The sequence below is a fragment of the Letharia lupina genome, assembly GCF_014066315.1.
Source record: "Letharia lupina isolate WasteWater1 chromosome Unknown contig_18, whole genome shotgun sequence".
NCBI classification, from domain to species: Eukaryota; Fungi; Ascomycota; class Lecanoromycetes; order Lecanorales; family Parmeliaceae; genus Letharia; species Letharia lupina.
In genome coordinates this window covers 506,349-520,698 of record NW_023502987.1, presented here as the reverse complement: position 1 = coordinate 520,698, position 14,350 = coordinate 506,349, and the positions used below count along the sequence as shown (strand labels likewise).

Here is a 14,350-nt window from a genome sequence, read left to right as displayed (position 1 = left end):
GGTGTTGGATGAAGGATAAGAAAGGCCGCCCACGCCCCTTCCCCTTCCTTCGCCCCCGTCTCTGTTATACTTCCACTCTCTCTTTCAGCCCAGAGCGTACCATCATCCTGGAATCGCAGCCACGTTCAACATGGGGAACAACATTTGGGATTCAGCGCCCTCAGCGAGCGACTGCAGAGGCATAGCCAAAAGAAACTCCAGACCCAATCGTACTAGTACCACACACTCTTCAAGGTGAATGAAGGCCCCACGGATAATAGCCTTGGGGGGTCAAGGGTGAGGATGACTCGGCCCGTTTCACTAACAACCGGGGCCCTTTATGGCCACATCCGTGAGCCTTCCAATGGCGAGACCGTTCTTGTGCTGTCTGATCAGTCGCTAGATGGAATATCAAGACCGTTGGAGGCCTGCGCCTTATTAGCCACACCTTTCTGCTCTAGAAACAGCGAAGATCAAATCGAGTCATCTATCGAGAACGTGAATTGTCTTCGTTGTGATACTCGGGCAGAAACAGGGTGATGTCAAAGATGTTGAAATTGGCGACCCGTCAGCCTAGGCTCAAACAATTCGACTACCTTTTATCGGTGTGTGCATGGTTAGACTGACACATTCATTGCTTGAGTTTCAGTACTGACGACACCACTGATGGTAATGTAAAAGGTACATCGATGTGGATCTAAAATCTTTGACTACTTTGAATGCATGAAGGACATGAGTCATTTGACGTGCACGGAATTGACCTTCTTGGATTGTGATCGTTGACAGCAAGCCGTGCAGAAAGGTAAACTTCCACAGGAACCCTGGTCAGAAGACGCCTATATTTCTTTTATTTCTCAGTGTCACTCTCGGCAGGGAGTTCTCTGGCTCTGCTCGCTTTATGCTTCCGTTCTCTAGTGCGCTTGTCGCGTGACACAATGATAAACATTCTCTCGTCCGCATCCCCGCAATTCATCATGCATCAGCTGTAGTGGAAGCGTCAATTTGTCGCGCAGAATGGTCATATATCCGTGGGGTTCATTTCGCCTTTTCCCTCTCTCTATGATCCCACGGAAAGGTGAAAAGCAGGGTCTGCTGACAGGTGTTCTCGCATTGCATCGCGTATGCCTTTCCGTTATGCATTGCATCAAGACATGGTGTTTGCTTTCCTTGTATCAAGCTTTGATTCACCGACTTGCCTTCTCAATCCCACTTGACGCAAAGTCTAATTTAACAGTGGCTGACGATTTGCAACGGACGGAAACGTGAGCAATTTGATCATTGGACATGTTTCGAAGTTGAAGAACACTGAAAAAGCTTGAATAGAGGCTTTCCATTATTGCGTCCTCAACCTCTAGACCCCAGCATTCCTAATCGCCGACGGCAAATGAGCTATATCGTGCCCAACACGCAGACGCGCCTGAAGATTTTTTTTGGCAGGCCCTTGGATTCCGTGATTTTACAAGGCGTTCTCGAAAGCGTTCGCAGTTTCTGCACGTTCGTTATCACTCAAGACGGAGATTCTCGGCTCCCTCCAGATCTCGATCCATACAGCTGCAACGGACCGTACGGCGGCAATGTCCGAATGCGATCAGTCCAAAACCAGCACTTGACATACAGAATCCTGAGATCCACGATGCAGGGCTTGCTTAACGTACTAGTCATTGGCGGAGAGGATTATGATGTTGAAGTCGAGGTCTTTGATTGGGACTGGAGTCTCGTTGGTGTTGGACATGTGAGTGAGACGATTAGGGTTGCCAATTTGACAGAGAGAAGAAGGACTGAGGATCTCGTAACACAGTCTTGCAGACGCGAAGACGACGTGACATAGCCCTGGTAGCCGAGTTGTGATCGAAGGGTTGGTTGAAGCAAGTCATGAGCTTCGTAAAGTCGTCAACGCACAAGAGAGTCCTCCATCAATGACCATTTGTTCTAACAGTGGACTCTGTCATGAGCTTCGTTTCTTTAAGTCTGAATGTTGTGACACTCGGAATTCACATGGTGAGCCTTGATTCAATGACGAATCCTCGCAAAGCCCTAAGCCGAATATCCGCCCGGGTACTCGTACTCGTATCTACCTTACCCCTATTTGCACGCTCTAAAGTCCGATAAGTCCGACGCAACAGCAAAATGCCTACCTTTCACCAAATTTGGTTGGCAAACTAGCACAATAATGATGGTTTATCTTGTATTACTATCAAGGCTTCTATATCGGAGAATCCAAACCACCGTTTTTTGGACCCTATCGGTCTACCATGTCTTGCATAGATCGTCCCTATCTGTTCTTCAACTATCTCTTCTTCAACCATTGCTTCTTCTACTATTTTCTTACCTCTTTCATCTCTTCCACCTCTTCCACCTTTACTGTTATTGCTGTGGTAAAGACTCCGGTGGAACCCGCCACTGTGGCGGAGCAGCTTCTCCTCCATGTCGCTGTTTTTGCTATGGTGGAGCGAGGCTTAGTGGTGTCAGTGGGCCTGATGTGGGAGGTGTAGTTGTGGGAGGTGCAGTAGCCTTTTTCTTGACTGGACTCCTACCTCTCTTTGTGTCTTCAAAAATAGATGGTTCGAGGTGACATATGCTTCGAAATTGCTTCTCGAATTGCTTAGCAGCCAAGTTGTCTAATCGCTGCTGAACAAGCTCAAATCCGTAGTATTGGCTTTTATGATAGAACATGGTAGTAAGCAATTTGAATGAGTGGTAGTGTTGACTATGGTAGTGGTAGCTATCTACTCGTATTCACTAGGATTTGCAATCTCTAAAACTTAATCTTTATAAATTATGATTCCACAACATTATAATAAAAAACTCGAAAAAAAATTCTAAAAGAATATGAATTGCGATTTTGATATTTTTAAGAATTTTTAAAATCGAGGTAACAATGGTTAATTTATATAATAGCGTAATAAACTTCGATAACTATATCTTAATATATTACTATATAACTTTATTGATTTAAGCTTAATTGTAAAAAAAATTAAAATTATAATAGTTATAATAGTTATATTCTTTTAATTTTTTTTCCTAGTTTTAAATTATATTGTTGTGAAATAATAAATTATAAGAATCAGATTTTAAAGATTGCAAATCCTAGTAGATTGCAAATCCTAGTGAATACGAGTATGTCGGATTTATCGGATTTAAGGGCGTGCAAATGAGGGTAGATACGAGTATCCAATTGCGCAACTGCTGCTGCTTCCGAGGCGGGCGAGGCTTCACTCATTCTATTCTCCACCTGCATACTCAAGCCGGTTTTTAATATTGGGCCACTTATCCTTTTCTGGATAGCGTCGCACACCTGAACGAAAGTAGCTTAGTGGCCCAATATTAAAAACCGCCTTGAGTATCATCCTCCTTGTCACGGGAGACTGTTCAATTGAAGCCATGGGTGACCAAGCGATCCAACCAACCCCCGAGTCCCCTGAAATCATTGCTTTTGCGACTCGAATGTACGATGCAGCAAGACAAGGTGACATGCCAATCTTCGAGCAAGCACTGCCAGCAGGCCTGCCGCCAAATATGACCAACGATAAGGGCGACAGTCTGGTACGCTCTTTCCTCGAGATCTCTAACGAATTGCCCCGGCTCCTCGCCTATTCCACGTTCAACCCTACCAAATGCCACCGTCCCCCACCAAGAACCCTAGCACAGGAACCTTTCTCATATGTCTCAACAGCTCATGCTCTCGACCTATCACGGTCACGCTCCACTTTCCCGTCTTCTTCTTTCTCACGGCGCTGATCCAAACCGATTGAACGATCGCGGTCAATCCCCGCTCGCTGGCGCTGTGTTCAAGAACGAACAAGAGATTATGGATATACTGCTCGAAGCAGGGGCGGATGTAGATTTGGGACGACCGAGTGCGTGGGAGGCTGTGGAGCTGTTCAAAAAGACCGACGAGTACGGTGAGAAGTTCTCGAGGCAGAGGGAGAAGCTTAAGGGTGAAAAGGGTGGGGGAGGGAAGGGCGAAGCAGAGGCGAAGGGAGGAGTGGGGGGGACGAAAGGTGCGGGTCAGATGATCTGAAAGGCATTTTTGATACTTGGGAATGTTTAGGTTGCTGTAGGACTGGGTGGTCGGAACACCATGCAATGGATGGAGGCACACGGCATTGGAGAGTCGGTTCAATTAAGGTATGGGCATGTGCATTGGATCTGGATACAACCAAAGCATATCCGAAAGCATCGACATGGTTTTGTCTTTGTCAACCATTTCAATTTGTAAATACAGCTGACAGCATAATCAAGACTTTGTCACAGACGCAAGTTGTCCGAGGGAAAGGGCACGAGCAGAACGCATGATCTAAGTATATTGTTTACTGCCGCAGTTGCGTCTTTGGTATAGGAGAGGTCATCGCAAGTGCTGAGCCGCTATCTATGCTGCTCCAGAACTATACTACCATGTAGCATCAATCATAGTCCCATTCCTCATCAAAGAGACACAGTCCCTCGTTACGCAGGAAATTCGTCCTCCAACCCCACTCTGGCCACCACATTCATACTCAACAACTCCTGTATCAAAAGCTTCGCCGCGTATGGAATTGTCATCTTCGTCATTCCCTCCGTCTTCTTACAGCTCTGACAGTACCCGGAATACCCCATCATACCGCATGTCGCACATATATCCACGACATGCGCATCACTGCTCAGCATCAACCTCTCTAGTAGCAGTTGACTGGCACCATAGGCGATTAAGCAGTCACGTTCCATCTCTCCCAAACGCAAACCACCATCTCGAGAACGCCCTTCCATTGGTTGCCGTGTAAGGGTTGCGCGAGGACCACGAGCACGAGAGTGCATTTTGTCCATGACCATGTGCTTGAGTTTCTGATAGTAGATGGGACCGAAGAAGACGTAGGCTGGTAGGCTCTCGCCCGTGATACCACTCGTAACGAAGTCCTTACCACCGTAGCTGAAACCGTGCTTAATCAGTATGTCTCCCATATCCTCGACCTTGCTGCCACCAAATGCTGTGCCATATTGCAGATCTCCTGCAAGCACGCCAGCTTTGCCAGAGACGAGCTCGAGCATTTTACCGACTGTCATACGAGAGGGGAAGCCGTGCGGGTTCATGATGATGTCGGGCACGATTCCGTCGTCGGTAAAAGGCATGTCCACCTGCTCAGCGATGAGACCTACGACACCTTTCTGACCGTGGCGGGAAGAAAATTTGTCACCAACTTCTGGCCTTCTTGTCTGGCGGGTTTGGACCTTGATGAGCTTATGCTCCGACTCCATGATGGAGACCAGGACTTTATCAATATGGCTGGGGTCTGGAAGTCTGTACGCCATTGGTGCATCTTTGTACTCACCGCTACCCCACTCGCTACCGATGCTACTGGCGTGAGGATTGACGGGAGTCTGCTTCATGATGTATACATCGCCATACGAGATCTTTTCGCCAACTTGGGCAAGGCCATGTTCATCAAGAATGGCATGCTTTTTGACGGGCCAACCGTTCTCATAATGAGGGTCACCTACACGCTCTTCCAAGCCGTTCGGCCACTTTCGAAGGATGGTGTTGTATTTACGAAAGACTTGGCAGCGTCCAAAACCTCGATCGCATGAGGCTTTATTGAGGACGAGGGCATCTTCGATGTCGTATCCTGAGTAGGACATCACTGCCACAACTGCGTTCTGGCCAGCAGGAAGTTTGTCATACTTGATGAGCTCGATAGCTCGCGTTTTGACGAGGGGTTTTTGGGGGTAGACGAGGACGTAGAGGATACTGTCGATGCGGGTAAACTGGTTGTGTGCAATGGCGCCAATAGCTTGCTTTCCCATAGCGCATTGATAGGTGTTTCGAGGCGACTGATTGTGGTGAGGGTAAGGAATGAGTCCTGCCACAGCTCCCAGAATGGTGAACGGCTCAATTTCGAGATGAGTGGTCGTCTGATTGATATTGGACTCGTTCATCGCGATGTTGGAATCATCCTCTTCATTGACATCTAGATACTCGACGAGACCTCGGGAAAGAAAATCATCGAAGCCAATCTTGCCTTTGCGTAGAGCTTGTAGCGAACGAGCAGTCACCTTGGATCTGCCTTTCTCGACAATTATTAGAGGACGACAAATTCTCCCCTCGTCCGTTGCGATATGCACTGCACTCTGATGACCGTTGAGAGCGACGCTGACGAATTCAGAGACACGACCAGATCGGCGAAGCTTCCGAATACTAGTGATAAAGTGCCTCGGGTGATGGGTTAGGGCAACAGGGGTACCATTGATGAATACAATATGGGCGCCGTCACCATATATGTCTATACCATTAACCACGGTAATGTCTTGCGCTCCAAGTGCAAACACCAGCTTTTTCACAGGACCTTGTTCGTCGTCGGTGGTTATATGTGTCATCAAAGCTAGGTTCTTAACCAAACCGCAGGCTTCTCCCTCAGGCGTATCCGATGGACACAGCATGCCAAATTGTGACGGTTGCAGTGCCCGCGGTCCGGACACTTTTCTGGTCTTCTCAAATTGACTTGAGATCCTAGTCATCATGCCCAAAGCACTGATGTAACTTAGCCGACTCAAGACATGTGTAACGCCCGCTCGTTTCATCTTGAATCGTCTCAAGTCCCAATTTCCTGTAGCAACAGCTCTTTGAATACCGGCGGTAATGTGGTTTTGTTGCATGGTTAGATACCTCAGAGCGTCAAATTCCTCTGTTCGCACTGGTTTCTTCAATACTTTGTCGATGGCGATTTTTATGTCATGGTTGTATTTCTTGAAAAGGTCCTCGAAGAGCAACGACAGAAGCTGGCCGGCCAGCTCAAGTCGCTTGTTCCCATAGTAATCTCGGTCATCTACTAATGTGCTGTCATGGAAGGCCATTAGTGTTCTCCTGACCATGACCGCCACATACAGAGCTTTCGGGCGGAAGTCCAACCCATGCACAGGAACGTGGTTCAATATAACGTTGGATAGAGCTTCTACTGCCTCTTGTGAGTATTTGCGTCGTTGATCCGATGAAGTGATTCTCCCTTTGATTTGGATCTTGAGCCCAATGTACTCCAACGCTTCATGTTGAGTAGTGATGCCTAGCTTCGCACACTCCTCGAAGTTGACGGCGAAGGTATCTTGGTAAGATGCATCGTGCCCCGCAGTAAGCAGCATTATCTCGTGGTCTGAATGAATCCCCAAAGCTTTAAGCACCAACACTATTGGGAGGTCTTCGTTCAGAAAGTTGTGCTTCAAGTATATCCGATCGTGCCTCATGACGACGTATGTTTTCGACTTTCGCTCGTGTGTTGAGCTGGTATCATTAGCTGAGAGAATGCGTGAGGCCGTATGTGCACGTACCATGTCACGGAAGCCTGAACTATCCCATGTTTGGTACCTTTCTCGACAATGACTCTGTTCTTACTGATTTGCTCTTGAACTAGAATTACCTTCTCTGTTCCATTGATCACAAAGTAACCGCCGGGGTCTAGTGGACATTCTTGAAGCTGCCCCATGTCATTCTCAGATTTGTCTGAGAGGATGCACCTAGAACTTCTTAACATTACGGGAAGCCGCCCAATAACCATACCCTTCCTGCGAACCTCCCGCACGCCGCGCCAGTAGGCTAAATCGACGAGAATTGGTGCTGAGTATGTCGTGTCGCGCAACCTGCATTCATTAGGAGTGACTGTGGACGTCCATTTAGCGCGAGACATGTCCGCTAGATCCTCGTCATGGCGGGTTGGTCTCCCGACATATATGTTTGTGTAAGTGATGTAGAACTTTGGATCTATATCGCTGAGTATGGTCTGGTTGGCCTTGACAATTCTCTTGAGGTCGACATCGATGAAGAAATTGTAAGAATCGATATGCTGTTTGACGAGACCTTTCACCTTCAAGAATGCCGGAAGAAGGTTCCATTTGTCCTAGACATGGTCAGACCCGTGGAATCGGCACTTTCATTTACCCAGGTCATGGGTAATACCCTGTTTGAAAAGATAGAACTTGTTTCCTTACAACCTGATATCCAATTTAGATGTTGGCTTCGAGCCACGAGCACTATATTGGACAAGTCTTTTTTGCTTTCGTTCAATCGTTCGTTGCGGGCATGAAGTGTGTTCAAAGATACGAGATGATGCAACGTGATACGACAAAGAGGAAGTGGAAGGAATGAGGCATCTTACCTTTGCTGTATCGATGGGATCTGTCAGAGATTTTCCTTGGTAGAAAGGCTCGAGAAGAGCATCAAAACCCTAGGGCAACTTCAATAACAGCCTCTCGAGGTTTGAAATGGGCATGAATGCACACATCATCTTGGCCACTCTTCGCTGGAGGCTTTGGCTCCACTGCACTTGCATCATCTTCGCGCGCAGCCTCTTTTTCTTTCTGCGGTGCTACTATTCTGACTTTCTTTGCTGGTGGTTTTGACGCCGACTATCATGTGTTAGTTACCATCAACGTTTCTATTCATTTCATATAGCATGCATACTTGGGAAGAATCTTTGGCAGACTTTGCCTTTTTGAATGCCGCTACAGGCTCGACAGACCTGGTACGGGTAGAAGGAGGCATGGATACTTGCTTCTCATTTTTTTCCGTCAAGACTTTTGATGTGGAGAATCTGATTGGTGAGATTAGATATGTGGTGGACAGGTGGGGGTTTTTTCTTTCGATTTCCATCCTATGATGCTCGGGATGTACTTGCCATATAGAGCGGCAGATCAACCGCTTAGACCGGACCCTGACGGCACTAGTGCTTTCCACTGTTCACCGCTTGATGTGGGGTTTCTCGCTTTCTGCATCTCGGTTTCCACTCCTTGGCAATTGGCCCATACATTCTACCATGTAACCAGCGGGGAACATTCTCTTGCGTTCGGCTAGAATCCTCCTTGGTTCCTTTGGTAGAAGGGATGGGTTACATTATTGCTTCCGAATTAAAAGGCTGCAACGGGAGCCGTTAGATCCAGGGGAACTACCACGCTTAAATCATGAGCCTCATTTTTCCTGCATCGGAGAAACTATGAGCTGGCTTAAAAGGGCAGTGCTATCTACACCGATGCTGCGGGGACTTTGATGGGGTAATCCGGGACCAGCGAGCGAATTACTACTTTCTCATTGTCTCTTCAAGCAAAGCAAGCAAGATGGGCAATAAGGTAATTCCTGGAAGAGTCTTCGGGAGCTTTCACATGAGAATTCTCGGATGGCGAGCATAGTCAATTTTGAATTCAGGATAACTATTTTAAACCAACAAATGATAATAATAATAATAATAATAACAATACTAATAATAATAATAATAATGCCATAGATTTATTTTTCCTTGAAACTAACTAGTGAAACTAAGGTACCAGGACGTTGTAGAGCAGCATGAAGTGCTAACCTGGAGTACTAGCGCATGAAATCTGGACCCCAGCGGCTTTAATCTCCAGTCTCCAGTGAGCCAGCCCACTTCCACCTGCCAATATCCCACTTCCTTTCTTTACTTTGAACCCATCCCCCGTTGGTGCCATTGTGTGTCCTTGTATTTGTACGACGACTATCCCTTGTTCACCATTTTCATTCTTCAAACCACCTGTACGAATCCGCAAGATACGAGGATCTGTAAGGGTCTTCGCAGGCCGAACCAATGCAATTCTATTCACTCGGAAGACCCAATTGATTGACGCCAGAATTTTACCATTGAGACTCTGCAACTTCACATTGTTTATGCACTGTGCTTCATTCACTTCAGTGAGTTCACAGCCGGCATCCAATCCTACAAAGTCTTTTCCTCACTATTCCTCTTCTTCCTTTCTCACATCTTCAACCTCTTCAACCTCCACACTTTCCCTCACCACCACCTGCCCCGCCTGCCTTCCTTACTTGATCATCACTGTATCACAACGCTGATGCATTCTATTTGATCACTACAGCATGGCTTCTTACAACGCACTTTCCGCTCGTTACGACGAGCTACGATCACCAAACCCTCCTTCATCCTCAAACACTACCGTAACTACAACTCCCACAAGATACTCTGGAAGTTTCATGCAGACTCAGAGTCAGCCATTCAACGACGCACGAGGAAGTCTACAGCGTCGTCAAACCACTGATTTGAGCAAGATGCCCGGTATCACCCCGATCGGTCAACAGCCCGCTCAAGCAGTGGAGCCAGGTGACTTGCCTACGGTGTGTACGCGAGATCCCGAAACGAGTCCAGCTTTTCCTGATTATTTTCCATCATTTTCCCATCTTTAGCTCATTCAGTGAAAAGAAAACTGTTCTTGCACATCTTTGGGGCTCTTACCTTATGATTGTCTTACAGTATGCTACAGCTTGCTGACTATCCCTCACTTAGACTTTCCATACGGCCCAGCTAGTAAGCAACCCTTCTCTCCGACCCTGTCAATCCATGGAGCCCCGTCGTTCCGCCAAGATGTCTGACTTTGAATCCCTCCAGGTTGAGAAGAAGAGGCAGGAATACGAGATGCTTGCAGAACAGCGAAAGAAACACGCCGCCTTGCTGTTCGACTTCCAGACTCAAGAGGCCCGTCAGAAAGAAGAACTGGACAGAATGACATTGGACCTTGAGCGAGCTAGCTACAACGCTGGACACCAGAGTGAACCTACGACACCTCCTGAGTACCGTGACCACGCCTTTCCGTCAGTATTTGCTCGGAGCAATCGGTATTCTTCCTCGAGTATCACGTCTCCTCCCGGTCTGAACACTCGTAGCAGCCGTTCTGGCTCCCAGCTCACGTCACCTCCGTCGGATTTAACCCAGACACCACACAATTCCTTCAATTCGGATATGCTTCCGTCAAGGTCTGTACCGGGGTCTCGGCGTGGGTCTAGCGACAGAACAGCGGCTTACGTCCCGGAGACAAATGGTACAAGCCGTCGCAATGCCGCAGTCAACAACCGCTACTCCATGCCTGTCACTGGGCTGAGAAGCCGGAACCACGAGACCGTACCTGAGCACTCTGCTACTATGGGCTTGGGACAAATCAATACTACGAGCTTTCTCTTTGACGATGAAGATTCTAAAGAGTCCACCACTTCCCCTGATGTCAAAAGCTATCTGCAAATGAATGCCACAGACGATAAGTTTCCAATTTTGGTCCGTCGAAACGAATTCCCTGGAGTCGTAAGTGATAGCGAGGACTTGAAGATATGGTCATAGCTAATGGCTTGCTGCAGCTCTCTGCATCTTCGGCTGCACTAGACCTGGCACTTTCAAGTCCAGAGCACGGCGAAGGATGGACTCCATTCGCGCGTCACCGCCTTTCTCAGCAGGCGCTGCCACAGACTATGAACTCCTTGTCGCTCGGTCCTTCGAGCAACGGTACCTCCAACTCCGATTCTCAGAAGTCTTCTGAGTCCATGGGCAATACTCGACTGAACCGACACTCCATGGAGGCAAGTTTGGCCGCATATGGTCAGCCAACCCAACACGGGCAAATTGTGTCGAACGAGCCAGTCCGACCTACGCTAGCAAACATCCACTCTTCATACTCGACTAACGATGTTCCCACACTAAAGAAAGCTAATGGGTTGATGTCGAATATCACTCCTCCCAAGACTCAAGCTCAGCAACAATTCCACAACCACAACGCTAGCTTGGGCCGTATTCCTCCGAGTGCGATGAGCAATCGTCATAGCCGTGAGCTTTCGGGAGGCGATGCCCGACGTGATGAGCAGCCGAATGGTTACCAACAGGTCCTATCTGGGTTGCAAGCCAGCGCTGCTCCCTTTGGTCCTCCTACAACCGCCGCCTCGCCCGTGGATTCAATGCCAAATGCGATGGCTCAGCTTAACAATGCGATGCAATTTCCAAACCATGCCTACTACCCTGCCTTTGGAATGCAGACGATGAACATGGGACTGAATCCGATGCATATGGCCAATCCTATGGCTTTCCATAACCAGATGCAACCTTTCCAGCCGCAGAACGGATTACCTCATTATCCGAGTTACGGTCCTCAAGGCCGGTTCCAGGATAGCCAAGCGCGTGTTATCCAGCAGAGACGCTTGCAAAATGGTGAAGGTAAATCCAAACCCACCTCTCTCGACTACCGTCACTGACAGAAAATCCAGAAAATGCCCGCTTCACCAACGTCAAATTAGAAAATTTTCAAGGCGAGATCCTCTTACTTTGTAAAGACCAGCATGGCTGTCGTTACCTGCAGAAGAAGTTGGAAGAGCGCAATCCTGAGCATGTCCAGCTGATTTTCATCGAGACACACCAGCATGTCGTAGAGCTCATGACTGGTACTTATTCCCATGCCAACACTGGGAGTGCTCCTGCTGACGAACATAGATCCTTTTGGAAACTATCTCTGCCAGAAGCTGCTTGAGTTCTCAAATGATGAGCAGCGTACAGTCTTGATCAACAACGCCGCCTCGGAGATGGTCAAGATCGCTTTGAACAGCCATGGTACGCGCGCTCTGCAGAAGATGATAGAATTCGTCTCTACGCCCGAGCAGATTCAGACCGTCATCAATGCTCTCAATGGTAAGGTAGTAGAGCTCATCCAGGACTTGAATGGCAATCATGTCATTCAGAAATGTCTGAATCGTCTCTCCCCGGAAGATGCTCAGGTATGTTATCTTTTCATGCCTCGGTAAAACTTCATTGACCAATGGTAGTTCATCTTTGATACTGTTGGCACCAACTGCGTGTCCGTTGGAACCCATCGTCATGGCTGTTGCGTGCTGCAGCGTTGCATAGATCACGCCACCGGTCACCAGAAAGCCAAGCTCATCAGTCAAATCACCAACAGCGCCTTCCATCTTGTTCAAGATCCCTTCGGCAACTACGTCCTTCAGTACATTGTCGACCTCCAGGAGTCTTGCTTCACTGACCCGCTCTGCTATGTCTTCCAAGGCCAGATACCTCAATTGTCAAAGCAGAAGTTCAGCTCCAATGTCATCGAGAAGTGTCTTCGTGGAGCCCAATTGAATGTTACACAGATGATGATTGAAGAAATGCTGAACGCCAATGAGCTCGAGAAAATGTTGCGCGACCCATACGCCAACTACGTTGTCCAGACAGCATTAGACTTCGCGGACCCGGAGACCAAAGGTCGCCTCGTCGAAGCTATCCGCCCAATTCTGCCACTGGTTCGTCAAACGCCCCACGGCCGTCGCATTCAGAGCAAGATCATGGCACAAGAAGGCCATGGTCAAGGCCAAGGTCAAGGCCAAGGTCAAGGTCGATTCAGTGGTAGCGGCACTCCAACCGACCGCTCTTCAGGGCAGATCCCCTTGTCGTTACAGATGACTTCTAGTCCTGCCTCGAACACGTACGCAGCACCTTCCAATGGATACAATGCCGTCAACAACGCCTTCGCTGCCCCTTTTGGCGGCACCTACCCTCAGTATCAGCCTCCAGCATCTCACGCTCAAAGTATGAGCAACGGTTCGAACAACTTTATGCAATTTAGTCCGGACAATCAACAATCTGTACAACAGCCTGCTCAATCTTACGCGCGTCTGCCTCAAGTCAACGGTGGCTTCTTCTGAAGAGAACCCTTGATCTAGACTGTAATCGATATGACGACACGAACATCACGGCCACCTCACGATACACATTTACGAATACGGCAGAAGTTTTCAGATCATCTTGCCGACATGATATCGATTGGCTAGATATCGAAGTCATGTGAAAGCATGGCGCTCATTGGCACTCTTTTTACGCGTTTGGAAAGCACGTTTGGTCTTTAGGCCTTTCCTAGCATTCTGCAAGGAGTTCAACGACATTTCTGCTCGATCTAGCGGAATCATGTTGGTGGCCTCTACATGGGACCCAAGTATGGACACAGAGCCATTTTGATACTTTGTGTCCATATTGGTACACCATACTCAGACACAGATTTTCATTCTGTCACGAATTTCCTTTTTACGACTCTTAATACGAAATCCGATTTATGCATTTGACCACGCATAGCTTTATCCCGCATCTTTTAAAAGGCGCAGCTGGGACGTATGCGTGGTCCATGATAGCACCCCACGATGCTTACCTGCTCATCCGCAATGACCGCAGCATGCACCACTTTCCAGCCCACTATGGTTTTCCTCCTTGACACGCGTACGACTACAACCCTTCAGCCAGAATATTCTGTTTCGCGCTAGAGATACTGTCCGAGCTGTCCTATACGGATGCTTTGCACAGATGGATGAACGAGCAATGATGGATCAAAGCAGAAGCATTCGTTGCATTTAGAAGCATTTGATAGATCAATCCCATCTGGTGTTCTCAACTCATACTTGCAATCTGATGTAGAGTGGATGATTTAAGCAATCGTAGATTGATGGCCAGGAAATCTCAGGGTCGCTTCGTAAGGCTCAAACTAGCGTGGATCTTCCTATGTGCTTCACTCCAGCGCTCATTTCAATCAAACCTTTACATTGCAACACTTCTGCCACTCAGCGTTGAAAGAACTGAGAACTTTTCCTATC

General features: G+C 47.9%; 3 protein-coding genes across 3 annotated transcripts; 2 read left to right on the top strand and 1 right to left on the bottom strand.

The window, feature by feature from the left end:
- Window positions 1–3,360: 3,360 nt before the first annotated feature.
- HO133_003663 (uncharacterized protein) lies at window positions 3,361–4,000 on the top strand (the record flags this gene model as incomplete). The annotated part of the gene is made up of 2 exons (XM_037294585.1): window positions 3,361–3,522; window positions 3,653–4,000. The coding sequence occupies 2 exons, from the start codon at window positions 3,361–3,363 to the stop codon at window positions 3,998–4,000; spliced, it is 510 nt and encodes a 169-aa protein (XP_037149273.1).
- A 425-nt stretch (window positions 4,001–4,425) lies between these two features.
- HO133_003662 (uncharacterized protein) lies at window positions 4,426–8,482 on the bottom strand (the record flags this gene model as incomplete). Its single annotated transcript, XM_037294584.1, has 5 exons — window positions 4,426–7,225; window positions 7,273–7,838; window positions 8,097–8,165; window positions 8,221–8,346; window positions 8,402–8,482. 5 exons carry the CDS (start codon window positions 8,480–8,482, stop codon window positions 4,426–4,428), a joined length of 3,642 nt encoding a protein of 1,213 aa, XP_037149272.1.
- Window positions 8,483–9,823: 1,341 nt separating this feature from the next.
- HO133_003661 (uncharacterized protein) lies at window positions 9,824–13,414 on the top strand (the record flags this gene model as incomplete). The annotated part of the gene is made up of 6 exons (XM_037294583.1): window positions 9,824–10,078; window positions 10,248–11,036; window positions 11,090–11,936; window positions 11,987–12,160; window positions 12,210–12,490; window positions 12,539–13,414. The coding sequence occupies 6 exons, from the start codon at window positions 9,824–9,826 to the stop codon at window positions 13,412–13,414; spliced, it is 3,222 nt and encodes a 1,073-aa protein (XP_037149271.1).
- Between the last annotated feature and the right edge of the window lie 936 nt (window positions 13,415–14,350).